Genomic DNA, 18,831 nt, shown 5'->3' on the forward strand with positions numbered 1-18,831 from the left:
CAATTGACTCGATAGCTCGCCACATGTATTCGAGATATGAAGTCAGATCAAATTTTCAGTAATACCCTAATCGTCGTATATACAGTTATTCGGAGCCATCCCTATACTAGAATGGATTCAGGGGGACCAAGATAAGATGGTCGTACTCCGCCAGTATCTTTAAAAGGAGGTTAGTTAAAATTTTCATTGGGCAAGATTGCTAGTACATACCTATCACGAACTTCTGCAAAACTACTGCCGGTTCCAACATCCATACCTTCAATGTATGCGCACCTGGAGAAACCGCATGCGTCGTTTTGGCATAGGTAATACTAAGAAACGTGAGCCAGGCGAGTTTGATCGCGTGTGCATATGACTCACGCATTAGCTACCCATCCGTCAGGACCTCCCCATCCTTGAGGATCACTCCGCGAATTCGTGACAGGGGAATAGTAGATGGATTGTGGGGGAGCCGAGTCTATTTGTACAGCAAATCCAACTGGTCGATCATTTCCATTTCCATTAAGCGCGGGAGAAATGAATGAGGTAAGCGTAATGTTTCCGTTTTTAGGGGTAGTGAACGTGTAGAAATCGTATTCCCTATTACATTTGGGGTCAGCAAAGTTTTGCGAAATAACAAAAGGTGCTGCGCCAAGGAGTCATCTCAGAGAGACAACTCACAAACTAGGTCCAGAGCCAGCGGCAAACGCCTTCCCGTTGTTAGCAAGTACAGGATAAGGAGTGACCGCCCCATTCGTCCTTCCTAATCCAGGCAAGACTTGCCACGCCACTCCTCCGGTACTCGAGTTCCTGGTCGGATGGGTAGCTTCGATTGAAACACCGCCGTCGCCCTCCACAAACCCTTTAAACCCTGAAGCCGGAGAGCGTCCGTATGCTACAAGGTTGACGGTCACAGAAGTAGCACCTCCAACCTGTTTGGAAGCCGCGGATTTAAGAGAGATGGCCGCATAGCCGGCAGAATTCCCGAGCTTGGACCAATCCACTGAGATAGACAGTCGCGTCTCCGGCTTTGAAGGAGAGATAGCTCCGGACGAGGGAGTGATGGTAAGCCAGGATGCGTTGGAAGATGCAGTCCAAGAGAATGTATTTGGCCCACCAGCGGAGACGTCGATATAACGGGTCTTACTGGGAGTAAAAGGATCCAGAGGAGGAAGCGATGGAGGAGGGCAATTATATCCTTGTTCGCATTGGTTACTGTTGTCTCCGGGCCAAGCACTGAGATATTGGACCAGAGCTCAGCGAATATTCCAGGAAAGGTTTGGTGAAACTCACCCAAGGGACCCTGACAGTGGGACTTGGTAAGACCACTTTATTTCTCTCATATCTATTCACTCACCCTCAATAGTGACTCGCATCGGTCCAGCAAGCGCCTGTTTCTTCGCCGCCACACGATTTACAGCGGGCATGGTGTTCGTCATGGGCTTTGGAAAAGGTTAGTAGGGTTTCGAATCAAGGGTAATGGGCACACACTTGCTGCCAATAATAATAGCCAAGATGAGTCTGATCCATGAAATGATCCCATTTGCCTAATCACCGCGCGATGGTTAAATTCGAGTCGCAATTCAGTTGCTTGGAAAGTAACCTACCACCGAGTAATTTGTGGTATTGATCTTCAAGTTCCCAGTCGCTATCAAAGATTCTGGAAAAGAATGATAAATAAGCACATCATAAATATATGAGCTTATGATCCATACTTGGCTGCTTGATCTGCTAGGTCATTTGTACTGAGCCTTGCCTGAGATGCGTACAAGTTGTTTCTGCCTAAAATTCCAATTCAGGCGGGGAGAGCTGAGCTTCGTAAGATTTCAAGCTTACCAACGGTGTAGTACAGTTCTTGTACGATAGACGATGCCTGAATTGGATGATGCACGAGTTGAAAATAAGCTGGCTTCGCCCCCGAGGGCAAAGATTTATAAATGGCATCGGATCGAGAAAGCATATCCTTCCACGCCGCCACAATGTTCTCAGCCCTAAAACCCAATAAGACTTCTACTTAACAGGGGTTAGTAGGCCTACAGCACTCACTCGTGATAATTGACCAAGGAATAGGTTGTAGTATTTAGAAGCTCGTGCTTTCTCCTTGCATTCATCCTGGTCATATTCCGTACTAGCCCTGCAATTTCCGTAGATTTCGACGGTAGGTTGAACTCGCGAGTCGCCCATTGAGTAACAAATGTCTCGATTGAGTCATTTCCTATGCTACGTTCGCGCCAACGGTTAACGTCACGACCGAGTGCAATAAAATATTCAATCGCCTAAAGAGCTCAGCTATTAGATAAATTCATATGACGAACTCAGATTACCCACCATCTCGTACGGCTTTAGGTCTCCAACGTTCACAATCCACATCGAGTTCGCGCCACGATCTGATGCAAGGACCCTATTTCAAAACGAAGATAAGCGACCACACAGAGTATGGGGAATAGGCTTACATTTGCTCGTTAACCTTTTCTAACTGAGTAGTCTGGATCCACTTGTAGTCTCGGGGGTTGCCAACATAATCAAACTAATTGGATTCAGCCAGACGTTCGATATGTTCATTGGGTCATGGCACGCACATGGTAGTAAACACCAGCCCCTCCCGTGCGATTACGCTCATTTTCGAGTGGGAAGCGACGAATGTTTCCCCAGCTGTTAGACAATCAGTCCCGTAGCCATAGTGTACACATGAGAACACGCACTTGTCGTCAGCCCATAGTAGTATAACATCATCCGGAACGCGCATCCCGTCCTCTACAAACAATCAGACAGTGCAGTTTTTCTAGATTCTGAGGCTCTAACCGTAGTAGGATTGTACTTCCTTATCTACGAAAAGGAACTTTTAGAGCAAGCTTTCATTAGAAATTCGATTCCACGTACACAGACACCACATTTGTGGAATAGTCGATGCATCCGAGGTATTGTAGACCTGGGAGAGAATCTTGCGCTGAGCGTCTACCACTGTCTCAAGATTCTTGATATTCGTCGATTCCTCGAGAGGTACTGTATGTCACGTAAATCAGTATTGGGTAGCGCGATAGACTCGAATATGATAACTCACGGTCACCCTCCCCGCGCATCCCAAGAGTAAATACGGTTTCTACCGAAAGTTATGTATCACGATTCGTTTAGGGATCATTATCACATACCATAGGATACCACGCGTTGGACACCCTCTAAGGCATCATTCACCAGATTAGATGGCTATACCCACTTATATCTGGAAATACGCACCAACCCAGTACTTGGACACATTCTCTGCGTTAGAGGTGAAGTTCCACTTCCCACGAGGCGATCGGTTCCATTCATCTTTATATATATTAGATATCTCCGAAGCATGTTTCGACTACAATGCAACTGACTTGGAGTAGACCTCGCCATAGGCTCCTGATGGGACGTGCCCATCACAATTCCATAGTGATCGGCCAGCGCTCCGTTGGCGGCGTCATCTACGTAAAACATCCCACTCCACATGGCAGGCTTTTAATCCGTATTAGCGTTTCCATTCCTAATCTGATTCGTGCTACTCACCCATAGATAGTTGGCCCTAAGCCTCAACAGTAATTCAAACACATTTGCGTAAAATAGGTGATTAAACGGTGCGCCTGTACCATTTGTGAATTTTTCCTGTGCCCAAGACTGGATGGCTGGTTGTTCATCATTGATGACTGGATATGGTTTGATTAGGTTGATCAATTCTGAGACATCGATCGCGGAGTTTACCCACATATTCCCCGATATTTCACAGTCGGTTCGCCATGTGCGCAAGTGCCGATAAAGTACACATTGGAGTGTTTTTGTATAGGAACGTCTGCCCACCTATTGAAATAAGATCAAAATCCAGAGGATCGACGTGTGAGATCAATTAACTTACCAGTACCAGGGGCTCACACCCGACTGCTCGCTCAGCTCGTAAAGTCCATATATAGTGCCTGGGATGCGAGTTAGATATGCCATCGATGTAAAGAATGCCGATTGGACTTGCCTCGTTTGTCACTTCCGACGATAACATACGCTTTGTCAATACCAGGAAGTGGGTCGGACACTTGTTGAGCAATATAACTCTCCCACTTTCCAGAGACGGCCGATACATCCAATTTTGTGGAGTTGATCACTGCTGCGATCAAATCCGAGTGACCAAGGGTACCAACGATAATCGGAGTTTTAGTTTGAGAAGCAGTTGATGAAGTCGCGTTCACAACGGTAAGTGTCTTTCCCGTTACCTAGAGAGACATCGTGTTAATATAATCAGATGTAATACTCACCATCACGTACTGTGCTCAAGTCTTTAGCAAAGTCGCCAGCAGCACGAACTACACCCGGCCATTCATCCGGCGCAACAAGCACCCGAGCGCTACCGGTGGCTGCGACCTGGAATCCTCCGGCCTTGGAGTCAAAAGAAACGCAGTTGCCGCTAGAGATCGTAAAGACAGGTCTCAGCAGTGCAAGGCCCAGTATCAAGGACCGAGGAAGCAACATGGCAAACTCTGAGAAAGTGAACAAGCCACGCTCTGCTAGTCGCCAGGTGGTGCCCCGCGGGGCCCACACTGCGCCTTTATTCATTTATAGTGTCGCCCACGCAACGAAGCACAAGCCTCGGTCACCAGCCTAAACTGGATGGTTTGCCGACCAAGTCATAAATTGCCCCATTTGGGTGGGAGCCCGCAGAAGGCTCGTTATTCCAAGTACACTATCTCCGGTCATACGACTCTTTGTGCCTAGACAAGGATGCGTTAAATTTCGATTGAGAATGCACGTACATGAGAGAAGCTCCGAGGTCACTCCTTTGGGTTCGAACGATCTGGTTTTCAAATTAACCTGTCACATGGATTGGAAATTCGCCGGTGCTTGCTTTTGACCACACTTACATCCGGTCCGTTGCTGGCTCGCTGCCCAGCATGCGCAGTTGCAGCATCAAGGGGTTTGCGAAGGCTCATCAGAGTAGTTTCGCACACTTTGGGGCTCACTTGGCTATGAAACCACTCGAATATTGGTTGCGGATGAGGCATGATTCAGTTACCTCGTCGACAATATAAATCTATACCGACCAGAAGTAGTTAAGGAAACTGTAATACAGTATCACGGCTCATAAATTACAACAGCGAGCTCAATCGCAGCACTGCCGGAAAAGAGTGGTCTTTCTCATTGAAGTTAAAACGTCAAACGTTCCACGTTCGTTCTGCGCATGATTGACAAAGCCAAAAGTGTTGAATTTGTTTGGATTCATATGCTTCAATTACTCTTCTTCTATTCCTCTTCAAAGTTCAACTGCCCACAAAGCGTACGCCCTCGTTTATAAGGAATACACTTCCGTTGGGTGAAATATTGGGCTACGCCGTGCTCCCCTTTATCAATGACTTTATTGCACTCCAATTAGAATTGAAAGGCCAGCTATACGTATCCTTATGAAACAATTTGCTTGTGGATTGCTATACTTCAAGATACTGTTTGTCACTTTAAACTTCTTCTTCACAAGCGATAAAGCGATGTGTTTGAATCATGTCATCGAGCGGAGCCGGCGACAGCAGTTATTCAAACGAGCTTTTGCATTTGAGTAATAAGTACGTATAATCCTTCGTACCAATCCGTAGCCATTAGCCAGGACAGAAATATGTAATCCAATGAAGAGCTTGAGTTCGGATGCTGGCCATCATGCATAAACATGCCGCAGCTGAACAACCACCTGTGAACCTTGCTAACGCATACATCTACACATAAGAATACCAATGCCCAGGATTGTATAATATAATTACCGCGGTCAAATAAAAGGTCCACCTTGTTATGTATTTTAGTAAAAAATGACTTACCGACATCATCTGTACTATAACATTGTGATTTGGGACTATTGTTCTGGTCAAAATTCACTACACAACTCTTGCTCTAATGCTTGATACAATTGAAATATTCTCTACGAAGTTATAATTAATCAAATTTATCAATAGGCAACAAATTCCCCAAGCAACTGAACACGCTAACTATCACCATGATCTTGTCAATCGGAGCAGTTAGGAGATTCTTGAACTGGGCTTGGCCAAACGCTTTCTCAACTATATGGTATGACTTGGAAAAATGACATTATATGCTCAAATGATGCTAGGATATCTCAAGAAGTGCCTCAAACACAATTCAAAAGAGTCGGTCAGCAAAGGGTGTGGCAGGCAAGGTAGGTGCAGTGTCCTGATTTCGATGTTCTTGCTTATTTCATTTATCATAAGTCACATGTAAACTTGTATCCCTCTAGTTCTATTAAGCAACTTAAAGTAGGGGAGGGGTGGATCATAGCATTTGAACCCGCAGCCGGTACTCGTGTGCATCCGCTCTAGTCCCGATATCTGCATCAGTTCCGAAGCACGTGACAGTACAAGGGTATGGGCACAGCTGAACGGATCCATTCGGCTCTTAGCGCTCAAACACATGAGTGGTACACAACCGCAACGCGGCATAATGCCGTTCTTAATGAACCTAAGCGATTCGCTCAAATATTCAAAAGACAAGTTTAAAAGACGCCTGGGCATGAGATCTAAAGACGACAGTCGCCCCTCTTCTGCGATAGGTTCCCATCCATGTCCAACACCCTTATCCGAGCCTGCTCAGCTTATTCCACCTGCGGCTACGTCTACTGAGGATGGCTCGCAGGTTGTTGCTTCTGATCCGTCAGTCTCCGCCGATAGTACTATAGAAAAACCCTCGGGCGCCTGGAACGCAATTAGGGCCCTTCTTACTACCCTCGAGTCGAGTACTGATGCGTTCGGCCCACTCAAGTCAGCGATCAGCGGTCTCAAGGGACTTATAGACATATACGAGGTATGAACCCTTCTCTTATCGAAAACCTCTATCAAGATGCCATCAGCGCTTGAACAGAACGCATGCAAGCAGCGCAAGGAGTATAACGAATTAGGTATCAGGCTAAAGGAAATATTGCAAGATCTAGCAGATCATATCGAGCGACCAGCAGGACTTATAATGACCAAGAGTGTAAAACGGATCCAAGAGTGAGTATATCGGAGTTTGAATCTGAGTATGATAGCGTCGCTTACACAAGTTGTAGCGAAATCATGCAAGAAGCCAAGAGAGTGGCCAACAAACAGGCAAATAAGACAGGAAGACGGTTGATAGATGCTATGGAAGAATCTGACGGAATAATGGAATGCTACCGCCGTATTGATGGTCACCTGCGAAGAATCACGGTGAGTCTTGACAGGACGATCACACATCATCCTGACCAATTCTCAATAGCTCAACGCGAGCATGGGCGCCCTGGAGGCCATCAAGGAGCATACATTAGTGCGTGAAATTATCGAGTCAAAAACTCTGGTCTGATGTCTAGTCAAGGAGTCACGGATGAACAGAATGTCGCCCCACACGTCCGCAACGTACAACTCTGCCGAATCATTGGACGTCCAGAGGGGAATCTGTACTTCAGGAACCCGAAAAGCACAAATCAAAGAGCTGATGGAATGGGCGAATATGCCAGACACCGGAAAGACATGCTGGATGAATGGAATGGCCGGCACAGGCAAGACGACCATTGCATACACTGTGTGCAGCAAGCTCGACAAATCCAACCGACTGGGCGCCAGTTTTTTTTGCTCGAGGGCAATCGCAGAATGTCGTCAAGTCAAGCATATAATCCCATCCATCGCATACCAGCTTGCCAGATTCTCGCGCCCCTTCCAACGTGCACTAGCCGAAGTCCTTGAAGAAGATTGCGATGCCCATACTCGAGCACTAAACTTGCAATACCAGAAGCTTATTATCGACCCGCTAAAAGCCGTGGAGAAGTCCCTCCCGGAAGATTTTATTGTAGTTATTGACGCCCTGGACGAATGCGAGAGTTTGACAGCCGTTGAGCAAATACTGGAGCTACTCCTGTCGACTACTCACACGCTCCCCATCCGATTTCTCATATCCAGCCGCCCAGAGCGAGAGATAACAGAAAGAATAACAGGGCGATCGAACGGGCAGGACGAGGCCCGACTTGTACTGCATAACCTAGATTCGAATATGGTGAAGACTGACATCGAAACATATATGCGCGAAGAGCTGAAAGGGATCCCGCTGAAAGACTCGGAGTGGACTATTATGATCGAACGCTGCGGGGTGTTGTTCATCTATGCGGCTACCATCTGCCGTTACATCAAGAACGCAAATAAAATGAAAACGCTGAAAAAAGCCGTGAAGGTGATCATTGACTCGGGATCTGCTTCAATGGAGAAAGGAGACGAACGTATAATCGACGAGCTTTATAAGACTATTCTCGACAATGCCTTCAAGGGGACTGAACTGAACGAGACAAATAGGCGAACAATGAGAGAAGTACTTGAAACGGCTGTGTGTGCGACAGAGCCAATGTCGTTGGACGCTATGGCTAGCCTGCTGCAATTGGATAGTGCTGAGGAAGTGGACGCCCTCCTAGGCCCCCTTCGATCGGTGCTAAACATAACGAAAAAGACCAAACTTGTAACTACTTTGCATGCATCATTTCCCGACTTCATACTTTCGCAAGGCCGCTCTGGTAACTATTACTGTAGCCCAAACACCCGCCACGCGACGATCGCGGAAGCCTGCTTACGACTCATCGACGGTGCCGAGCCAGAGTTCAACATATGCGCACTGCCTTCTTCCTTCTTGCTAGACGACCAGGTCAAAGACCTCGCCCACCGGGTCACCCACTCAATCTCACCCGGCCTCGCATATGCATGTCGCTACTGGACCACCCACCTCACTCTCGGCGAACACACGAATCGCCTGACTGGGCTTGTTGGCGGCTTCTTCCAGTCCAGGCTGCTGCTATGGATGGAAGTCATCAATCTCACCAAGAACATACGTTATGCGACATCCATCATACAGAGCGCCGAGAAGTGGTGTACCGTAGGTTGCGAGCTTTATCTAAATTCCACACTCTGATCCGGCTTTATTACAGGAGCGAGACGTACCCGAACATATCACAAAGCTAGCCCACGACGCATCTCAGTTCGTATCGGTCTATGCCAACCATCCCGTATCTCAAAGCACTCCACACATCTACACTTCCATGCTTCCCTTCTGGCCCAGATCTCGGCCACTCTCGGCAGCATACATGCCAAGAACATCCGGACTTGTGCAGCCGACAGGAACAGCGATCGATCGACGACGACTGGCACTCATAGCCACCTGGAAGGTCTCGACCGGGGAAGTGAGGTCGATGAGTCTGTCAAGAGACGGAAGACGACTTGTGGCACCTACCGCAGACAGCATCGAGGTGTACGATACGACGACGGGCGAGAGTGTGGTCAGTCTCACCGAAGAGCGCACAAAGGATGTCTACTACGTTGCGATATCTCCCGACGGATCCAAGGTGGCCTTTTCTGGCCTTGGTGGTACCCCATATGTGTGGGACACCGCCAACGGAAGCGCGGTCACGCAACTGCTTCCTGATGGCGTGTCCGGTGGTCATTCGCTTGCATTCTCGCCTGACGGGTCTCGCGTCGCCTGTGGCCTGAGGAACGGAAAGGTGTACATCTGCGCGTTGGGACCAGACGTCAGCGCTCATGGTCCGTTCACGGGTCATATCACGTACGTCAACTCAGTCGTGTTCTCTTCCCACGGCTTGCATCTTGCATCTGGATCGAACGACAGGACTGTGCGAGTGTGGGATGTACAGACAGGCCAGCCGGTTGGCACGCCCTTCGAGGGTCATACTGCTGAGGTCTGGTCAGTCTGCTCCTGTCCCACTGACTCGCGCATTGCCTCGGGCTCTTGGGATAAAACGATCCGAGTGTGGGATCCGCAAACTGGACAGACGGTGCTAGGACCACTCACGGGACATTCTAGCCATGTATTCTGCGTTGCGTTTTCGCACAACGGTGCTTTCATTGCCTCTGGATCAAAAGACAACACAATCCGAGTGTATGACACGCGTACGGGTCACATAGTGCTTGGACCACTCGAGGGACACACCAACGCCATCAGATCGGTCATCTTCTCTCCAGACAGCACTCGCCTGTTCTCTTGCTCAGACGACGGCACGGTACGCGTATGGAACGTGCAGGACATCGACACCTCCAATTCTCTTCCGACTGCCTCATCTCTTTCCTCTCGTATCTACTCCATCCGATACTCTCGCAGCGGCACACGGGTTGTCTCTGGCTCAGAAGATGGGTCGATACACGTGTGGGATGTGGCGACCGGTCAGCTGATGCTCGGACCACTCCATGGCCATGAGGGCGAGGTTGCATCTGTGGACTACTCAGCCGATGATCGGTACATTGCGTCTGGTTCAGGAGACAGGACACTGCGAATCTGGGATGGACTGACGGGACAAGACATCCACGGACCGATGGAGGGGCATAGTCGATGGGCGAACTGTGTGCGATTCTCACCCGACAGCACGGTCGTTGTCTCAGGGTCTCATGACCTCACTGTCCGAATATGGGATGTGAGCACCGGCCAACAAGTGACCCAACTGTTCCAAGGGGATGGCTGTATCCACTCGGTTGGGATCTCTCTTGACGGTCATCGAGTTGTCTGTGGCTTGATTCATGGCAAGATAGTCGTACTAGACCGACATGGCGGCACCACCCTCGTTGGCGCAATCGATGCTCACAAGGCCCAGGTTCTTTCGGTGGAGTTCTCCCAAGATGGCAAGCGCCTCGTCTCAGGGTCGCCTGACAAATCAGTGAGAATATGGGATGCAGAGACATGGAAGCAGCTTGTTGTTTGCGGCGAGAGTGGTGGCGCCCACAGTAGCTCGGTTTCCGTGTCGTTCTCACCCAACGGTCTGTATGTTGCATCTGGGTCTTCTGACCATACTGTGCGCGTGTGGGACTCGGAGAACGGCAAGCTTATACACGGTCCTCTGAAGGCACATACCGATCGCGTGGAATGCATCCAGTTCTCACCTGATGGCTCACACCTCGTTTCGTGCTCGTGGGACCGCACCATTCGATTCTGGGACGTATCGCTTCTGGGAACACATTCACAAGAGAATGCAACCACAGGCACGAGTGCGTGTCGATATTTCCCGTCTTGTTGTTTCATTTGCTGACGCGTCCTATTAGACAATGCTGGAGCAGGCGTTCCCACTTCTGACTCCCATGTGTCTCATTTATCCTCTCTGGATGGCGATGGCTGGGTGGTGGACTCGCACGGTCGACGACTAGTATGGGTCCCATCAGACCTTCGCACCTATCTGGCACTCCCCCCGACCTCCTCGATCATCGCTGACCAAGGGGCTTTTACTCTAAACACGGACGGATGGAATATAGGAGATAGGTGGATGGAGTGTTACCAGCCTTAGGGCCATGTATACGTTCGAGACAATGCATCACATATCATGTATCAGCTACTGCACTAGCATGGACCAATATCAGTTTCGTTATGATGCTGAGAAAGTAACGGAAGAAAGAGGCATTAACATGGCTGGTGTGTTATCATCACCGACGGGCTTTACAGAAAGTGCCACATCGAAATGAAACCTATGCTCCACTTGAGTAATGATGGTAAATGGGTTACGCATTCATTAGTAGTAGGTGTAAACTACAGCTCGTTATTCGGCTCATTCAGAGCATTGGCTATCGCAGAAGGGAATGGACGTCCACTGAGCTCATGTATTCTTGCACTCTTACGAGCTGGCCAAGTTATCAAACTCGAGCACCGCGAGATTGTCAACTACCACCGTAGCCTTAGTTTACACGTATGTAAAATCATGGGAAGCACCAACCGGAAGACACTATCCATCCTCCTGGATGAAACCCTTGGCAGTCCGGCTCGCTAGGCTCATCACAACCAGGTCAATCACACCAATTCCGTGTGCGTCTTGATTATTCTTACCTCCACAGCAAGCAAGACAGAGTGCGTTCGGGTTCGGAGCGAATACTCGACAGCTGGTTGCTGAAAGTGTCGTCAAAGTTATGGCGCGCGTCGCTAGAAGGTGCATTCGTGTGAGAGACGCTTTCGGAAGTGCGTGCGCATCGTGATTATACTTACTTGATCGGTAGAGTTCTCGTCTATAGGAGTGGGTCAACGCGTTAAGCTCTGCTTTGACGGATGATTTTTTTTCTTACGCATATTCCGGTAAAGTTGGGCTCTGTACAGTAGTACAGCCCTCCGTTGAGCTGTGTCTGCCGTTTGTCCTACATTTCCACTGAGCTCGATGGATGCAATGTACGCCTCCCCAATCGACTTACAAAAGGTGCACCAAGAGCTACTGCGATATAGGATAGTACGATGATTAAATAAGATTGCATATTGGTTAGAGGCCTAAGGGAAGTCGGGTTATCATATACAAAAGTTAGTGCTGACGGTCCACATACCTCTTGCTACACCTTTTATACCGTTTCATCTCCATTTATCTGACTTTTTGCGTAGCTGTTCGGCATCCGTGTGCACTGATCGTATCCCGGCGCGCCCGCCACGGCAGAATCATGATGTATATGAGCTCTAGCAACCATGATCTGCTCGATTCAATGACGCATCCAGGCGCCGGGTAGCGTGGGGTGCGTGCCGTATGGGCACTTGATTTTACGTAATTAGTTCACAGTCGAAGGCGGATGCTCTATACGTCCTGGCGGTGTCGAGTCGATTATTGTTCTAAAAACTGGCTGCGGAATAAATAGTGACTGTGAATTTGTGAGCCCTTCGATTGCCCTGGAAAGGCCATGGCAAGCAAAGCGAGATCACAGGTAGAAATAGAAAAGAGCACGCCGAGGAAAGAGCACAAGGACAGAAGCTCGTTCCGGTTGCGCGCGCCGAGTAGAGATCACATGATGCTTGAGTGTTCCAACGCATGATTACGGAGAGCTGCCGACTGGCTGCGTCGCAGGGTGTTCCATGATCCAAGTAGTCAACTCGGCATCGAGGTGTACGATACGACGGGCGAGAGTGTGGTCAGCCTCGCCGAAGAGCGCACAAAGTATGTCGAATCCGCTACGATATCTCCCGACGGCTCCAAGGTGGCCTTTTCTAGCTATCGTGGTACCCCATATGTGTGGGACACCGCCAACGGAGGCGCGGTCACACAGCTGCTTCCTGATGGCGTGTCCGGCGGTCTGTCGCTTGCATTCTCGCCTGACGGGTCTCGCGTCGCCTGTGGCCTGAGGAACGGAGAGGTGTACATCTGCGCGTTGGGACAAGACGTCAGCGCTCATGGTCCGCTCATGGGTCATACAACAGATGTCTACTCAGTCGTGTTCTCTTCCGATGGCTTGCATCTTGCATCTGGATCGAGCGACAGGACTGTGCGAGTGTGGGATGTACAGACAGGCCAGCCGGTTTGCACGCCCTTCAAGGGTCATACTGCTGAGGTCTGGTCAGTATGCTCCTGTCCCACTGACTCGCGCATTGCCTCGGGCTCATCTGATAGAACGATCCGAGTATGGGATCCGCATACTGGGCAGACGGTGCTAGGACCACTCACAGCACATTCTGGCGCTGTATACTGCGTCGCGTTTTCGCACAACGGCGCTTTCATTGCCTCTGGATCAGCCGACAACACAATCCGAGTCTATGACACGCGTACCGGCTACACAGTCCTTGGACCACTCGAGGGACACATCAAATACATCACCTCGGTCATCTTCTCTCCCGACAGCACTCGCCTGTTCTCTTGCTCAGCAGACGGCACGGTACGCGTATGGAATGTGCAAGACATCGATACCTCCAATCCTCTTCCGGCTGCCTTGTCTCTTTCCTCTCGTATCTACTCCATCCGATACTCTCGCAGCGGCACACGGGTTGTCTCTGGCTCAGCAGATGGGTCGATACACGTGTGGGATGTGGCGACCGGTCAGCTGGTGCTCGGACCACTCCATGGCCATGAGGGCGACGTATCTGTGGACTACTCAGCCGATGATCGGTACATTGCGTCTGGTTCAAGAGACAGCACAGTGCGAATCTGGGATGGACTGACGGGACAAGACATCCACGGACCGATGGAGGGGCATAGTGATTGGGTGAACTGTGTGCGATTCTCACCCGACAGCACGGTCGTTGTCTCAGGGTCTGATGACTGCACTGTCCGAATATGGGATGTGAGCACCGGCCAACAAGTGACCCAACTGCCCCAAGGAGATCAGTGGATCCTGTCGGTTGGGACCTCTCCTGATGGCCATCGGGTTGTCTGTGGCTCAAATCATGGCAAGATAGTCGTGCTAGACCGACATGGCGGCACCACGCTCGTTGGCCTAGTCGATGCTCACAAGGACTGGGTTCGTCCGGTGGAGTTCTCCCAAGATGGCAAGCGCCTCGTCTCAGGGTCGGATGACAAATCAGTGGTGATATGGGATGCAGAGACAGGGAAGCAGCTTGTTGTTTGTGGCAAGACCGGTGGCGCCCACAGTGACTCGGTCTCCTCTGTGTCGTTCTCACCCAATGGTCCGTATGTTGCATCTGGGTCTTGGGACCATACTGTGGGCGTGTGGGACTCGGAGAACGGCAAGCTTATACACGGTCCTCTGAGGGGACATACCGATATCGTGCGATCCATCCAGTTCTCACCCGATGGCTCACACCTCGTTTCGTGCTCGTGGGACCGCACCATTCGATTCTGGGACGTATCGCTTCTGGGAACACATTCACAAGAGAATGCAACCACAGGCACGAGTGCGTGTCGATATTTCCCGTCTTGCTGTTTCATGTGCTGACGCGTCCTGTTAGACAATGCTGGAGCAGGCATTTCCACTTCTGACTCTCACGTATCTCATCTTTCCTCTCTGGACGACGACGGCTGGGTGGTGGACTCACACGGTCGACGACTAGTATGGGTACCATCAGACCTTCGCACCTATCTGGCACTCCCCCGACCTCCTCGATCATCGCTGACCAAGGGGCTTTTACTCTAAACATGGACGGATGGAATATAGGAGATAGGTGGATGGAGTGTTACCAGCCGTAGGGCCATGTATAATTTCGAGGCAATGTAATACACGTATCATCATATATCAACTACTGCACTGGCATGGGCCGATATCAGGTTCGTTCGGATGTTGAGAAAAGCAACGGAAGAAAGTGGCATTAACATGGCTGGTGTGTTATCATCTCCGACGGGCTTTACAGAAAGTGCCACATCGAAATAAAACCTATGCTCGGCTTGAGTAACATTGGTAAATGGGTTACGCATTCATTAGCAGTTGGTGTAAACTACAGCTCGTTATTCGGCTCATTCAGAGCATTGGTTATCATAGATGGAAATGGACGTCCACTGAGCCTATGCATTCTTGCACTCATACGAGCTGGCCAAGTTATTAAACTCGAACACCACGAGATTGTCAACTACCACCGTAATCTCAGTTTACACTTACGTAAAATCATGGGAAGTACCAACCGGAAGACACTATACATCCTCCTGGATGAGACCCTTGGCAGTCCGGCTCGCTAGGTTCATCACAACCAGGTCAATCACACCAATTCCTTGTGCGTCTTCATTATTCTTACCTCCACAGCAAGCAAGATAGAGATTGTTCGGGTTCGGGGCGAATACTCGAAAGCTAGTTGCTGAAAGTGTCGTCAAAGTTATGGCACCCGTCGCTAGACAGTGCATTCGTGTGAGGGACGCTTTCGGAAGTGCGTGCGCATCGTGATTATACTTACTTGATCGGTGGAGTTCTCGCCTATAGGAGTGGGTCAACGCGTTAAGCTCCGCTTTGACGGATGATTTTTTCTTACGCATATTCCGGTAAAGTTGGGCTCTGTGCAGTAGTACAACCCTCCGTTGAGCTGTGTCCTGCCGTTTGTCCTACATTTCCACTGAGCTCGATGGATGCAATGTACGCCTCCCCAATCGACTTACAAAAGGTGCACCAAGAGCTACTGCGATATAGGATAGTACGATGATTAAATAAGATTGCATATTGGTTAGAGGCCTAAGGGAAGTCGGGTTATCATATACAAAAGTTAGTGCTGACGGTCCACATACCTCTTGCTACACCTTTTATACCGTTTCATCTCCATTTATCTGACTTTTTGCTTAGCTGTTCGGCATCCGTGTGCACTAATCGTATCTCGGCGCATCCGCCACGGCAGAACCATGATGTATATGAGCTCCAGTAACCATAATCTGCTCGATTCAATGACGCATCCAGGCACCGGGTAGCGTGGGGCGCGTGCCGTATGGACGCTTGGTTTTACGTGATTAGTTCACAGTCAAGGGCGGATGCTCTATACGTCCTGGCGGTGTCAAGTCGATTATTGTTCTAAAGACTGGCTGCGGAATAAATAGTGACTGTGAATTTGTGAGCACCTCGATTGCCCGGGAAAGGCCATGGCAAGCAAAGCGAGATCACAGGTAGGAATAGAAAAGAGTACGCCGAGGAAAGAGCACAAGCATAGAAGCTCGTTCCGGTTGTGCGCGCCGAGTAGAGATCACATGGTGCTCGAGTGTTCCAACACACGATTACGGAGAGGTGCCGACTGGCTGCGTCGCAGGGTGTTCCATGATCCAAGTAGTCAACTCGGCATATTGCTTTCCCGATTAATTATATAAGACATGGTAGCATGCGTAATGAACTGCCGACGCGAAAGATGATGATGCATTCTTGGGGAGAAGATGATGGTCATTGCCAGTGGCCTTGACGAGGACCCTGGAGTGTTTCGTCATATGCGACACAGCCACAGACGCCACCGCAGCCAAGCGCCGAGCTATCTAATCTCACGACCCACCACCACCTAACGGTTGGTCCAAACATCCAACATAAACCCCGATGCCGTCCGCATCGACAATAACGGCCTCGGAAAAGGCGACAGTCAAACAGCACTTGCCGTCTAGCACGACCAAGATCCACACGGCCACTGTTGCTCGAGTGTACTATGCTCACCCTAATCCGAACGAATGGAGCTATTCGGGGATACAAGGGGCGCTGGCGTTTGTGAGCGACAAAGTGCGAGGAGGGTTCTGGTGGAGAGTGGTGGATCTACAGGTGCGCTTAGAATTGGTTCATCCTTACTTGAGATTAACGGGAAGATTGGCAGGGCACACGCGGTATCATCTGGGAACACGAAGTCTACGAGCCGATACTTTACACCCAGGACCGACCGTTCTTCCACTCGTTTGCAGGTGATGTGAGTACATTGGGCTACGCGGCCAGCTGCGGTGGATAATCATCACAGCCCGCGGTTGGTGGGCACGATGGGCTGACGTGAGACCAGGAATGCATGATTGGATTCTCGTTTCCTAACGAGGGCGAAGCGTTGACAATGTACAAGAAGTTTGAAAAACGCGGCAAGCTCTCGACTGGGGGTGAGTGATTCGTATCGCGCGATCCGCGCGTGAGGCCTTACGATGAATTTGATTACAGGGAAAGCGAAAGCACAGCCTGCGACACCATCGACTCCAACTAGATCGAAAACAAAGAGCAAGAAGGGCAAGATTGACAAATCGCTAATATCTGCACCGTCGGGATTCCATCATGTTGCTCACATGGGCTACGACGCGGAGGGCGGGTTCACATCCACTGGCCTTGATCCATCCTGGCAGGCACTTTTGGAGAGCCTGGGTCAATACGGCGTGAGTAAGAATGACCTACAAGGAAACGAGGACTTTATTCGCGGCTTCGTGGAGGAATATCGTGCACAGGTAGGTGCCGCGACGCGTTGATTGTGTTTGGGGACTAATTGTCGCGACAGGAGAAAGCACAAGTCCCTACCAAAGCCGCTCCGCCTCCCGTAAACCCGCGTGGAGGCGGGAAGAAACCCCCTCCTCCACCTGCTCCTGTCCGCAAACGTGGTGCTGAGACACGGGAAAGTATCAGCAGCCTTCCTCCTGCGACTCCAGTAGAAACATTCACTCCTACCCCTGCCCCTGCACCTCCGAGTAACGCACCTCCACGCCCTCCAAGTGCTCCACCACCGCGTCCACCTACTAGCGCACCTCCCCCACCTAGTGCTGCGCCTCCGCCTCCGCCAAGTGCGCCTCCTCCACGTCCGCCGACAAATGCACCTCCCCCACCTCCAGCCGCGCCACCCCCACGACCGCCAACAAGCGCTCCTCCTCCACCGCCAGGTAAGATATACTCTCCCATATTGCATCGTTGTTTTCTTACCTTTCGCTTTCAGCTGCCCCTCCTCCACCCGCACCCCCCGCTTCAGCCCCACCCCGTCCTCCGGCTGCTCCTCCCCCGCCTCCAGCTCCCCCTGCGAGTCGCAACGCGCCACCGCCACCGCCACCACCTCCAGGCAAGTTGATTTGTTGCCTGCGCAGTTTTAGTCATAACACATTTTTATTTCATAGCCGGCGCGCCTCCTCCGCCCCCACCACCTCCACCTCCCATGGGTGCGCCACCGCCACCCCCTCCTCCCCCACCTGGTAAGTATTACCTTTCTCGAGCCAAATGTAGGCTCACTCAAACATATGCGTATTAGCTGGCATTCCACCACCGCCACCGCCCCCTCCTGGTGCTCCGCCTCCACCTCCACCTCCTGGTGCCCCTCCACCACCGCCATCAGGTAAATCACTACTCTCACAGTTCTGTGTATTTACTCACAGCCTTCCTAGGAGATGCCCCGGGAAGCATGCCAACCGCTCAACCTGGTCGTGCAGATTTGTTAGCTTCGATTCAAGGCAAGGGTATTCATTCTCTCCGAAAGGTAAATTCCAGTATCATATTATTTGTGTCACCCCCTCACTGATCTCCTCTCAGGCCCCAGCAGCCGACGAAGGAAGTTCGAGCGCCGGAACAGCTGCAGCAGCCGCAGTCGGAGGAGCGGCAGTAGGCGCAGCAGCTGCTTCGGGCGGAGGTGACTTGGCCAGCGCCTTGGCTGCTGCCTTGACGCAAAGGAATAAGGCGATTGGGGATAGCAGTGACGAAGAAGAAGATGACGACTGGGATGACTAGAAGGAGAATGCGAAATGTAGAATGTATCGTACACCCCCCCTAATAG

At 50.5% G+C, this 18,831-nt stretch overlaps 3 protein-coding genes across 3 annotated transcripts; 2 read left to right on the forward strand and 1 right to left on the reverse strand.

The window, feature by feature from the left end:
* Positions 1–101: 101 nt before the first annotated feature.
* RhiXN_05542 (glycoside hydrolase family 115 protein) lies at positions 102–4,542 on the reverse strand (the record flags this gene model as incomplete). Its single annotated transcript, XM_043325358.1, has 26 exons — positions 102–157; positions 211–311; positions 361–579; positions 661–1,215; positions 1,273–1,282; positions 1,337–1,421; positions 1,471–1,526; positions 1,587–1,639; positions 1,695–1,761; positions 1,816–1,970; positions 2,026–2,255; positions 2,308–2,380; positions 2,433–2,506; positions 2,559–2,631; positions 2,682–2,733; positions 2,782–2,805; positions 2,860–2,982; positions 3,041–3,079; positions 3,129–3,155; positions 3,214–3,288; positions 3,342–3,459; positions 3,511–3,647; positions 3,707–3,798; positions 3,854–3,911; positions 3,977–4,202; positions 4,255–4,542. The coding sequence occupies 26 exons, from the start codon at positions 4,540–4,542 to the stop codon at positions 102–104; spliced, it is 3,066 nt and encodes a 1,021-aa protein (XP_043180790.1).
* A 1,893-nt stretch (positions 4,543–6,435) lies between these two features.
* RhiXN_05543 (peptidase C14) lies at positions 6,436–14,798 on the forward strand (the record flags this gene model as incomplete). The annotated part of the gene is made up of 13 exons (XM_043325359.1): positions 6,436–6,783; positions 6,841–6,971; positions 7,028–7,166; positions 7,216–7,263; positions 7,312–8,850; positions 8,903–10,964; positions 11,019–11,232; positions 11,303–11,382; positions 11,541–11,653; positions 11,799–11,919; positions 12,328–12,445; positions 12,782–14,559; positions 14,614–14,798. The coding sequence occupies 13 exons, from the start codon at positions 6,436–6,438 to the stop codon at positions 14,796–14,798; spliced, it is 6,876 nt and encodes a 2,291-aa protein (XP_043180791.1).
* A 1,857-nt stretch (positions 14,799–16,655) lies between these two features.
* On the forward strand, positions 16,656–18,785 carry RhiXN_05544 (WH1 domain; the record flags this gene model as incomplete). Its single annotated transcript, XM_043325360.1, has 10 exons — positions 16,656–16,871; positions 16,924–17,013; positions 17,101–17,191; positions 17,250–17,527; positions 17,578–17,953; positions 18,007–18,138; positions 18,182–18,256; positions 18,313–18,396; positions 18,446–18,537; positions 18,591–18,785. The coding sequence occupies 10 exons, from the start codon at positions 16,656–16,658 to the stop codon at positions 18,783–18,785; spliced, it is 1,629 nt and encodes a 542-aa protein (XP_043180792.1).
* Between the last annotated feature and the right edge of the window lie 46 nt (positions 18,786–18,831).

This window comes from Rhizoctonia solani, chromosome 6 (assembly GCF_016906535.1).
Source record: "Rhizoctonia solani chromosome 6, complete sequence".
NCBI lineage: Eukaryota > Fungi > Basidiomycota > Agaricomycetes > Cantharellales > Ceratobasidiaceae > Rhizoctonia > Rhizoctonia solani.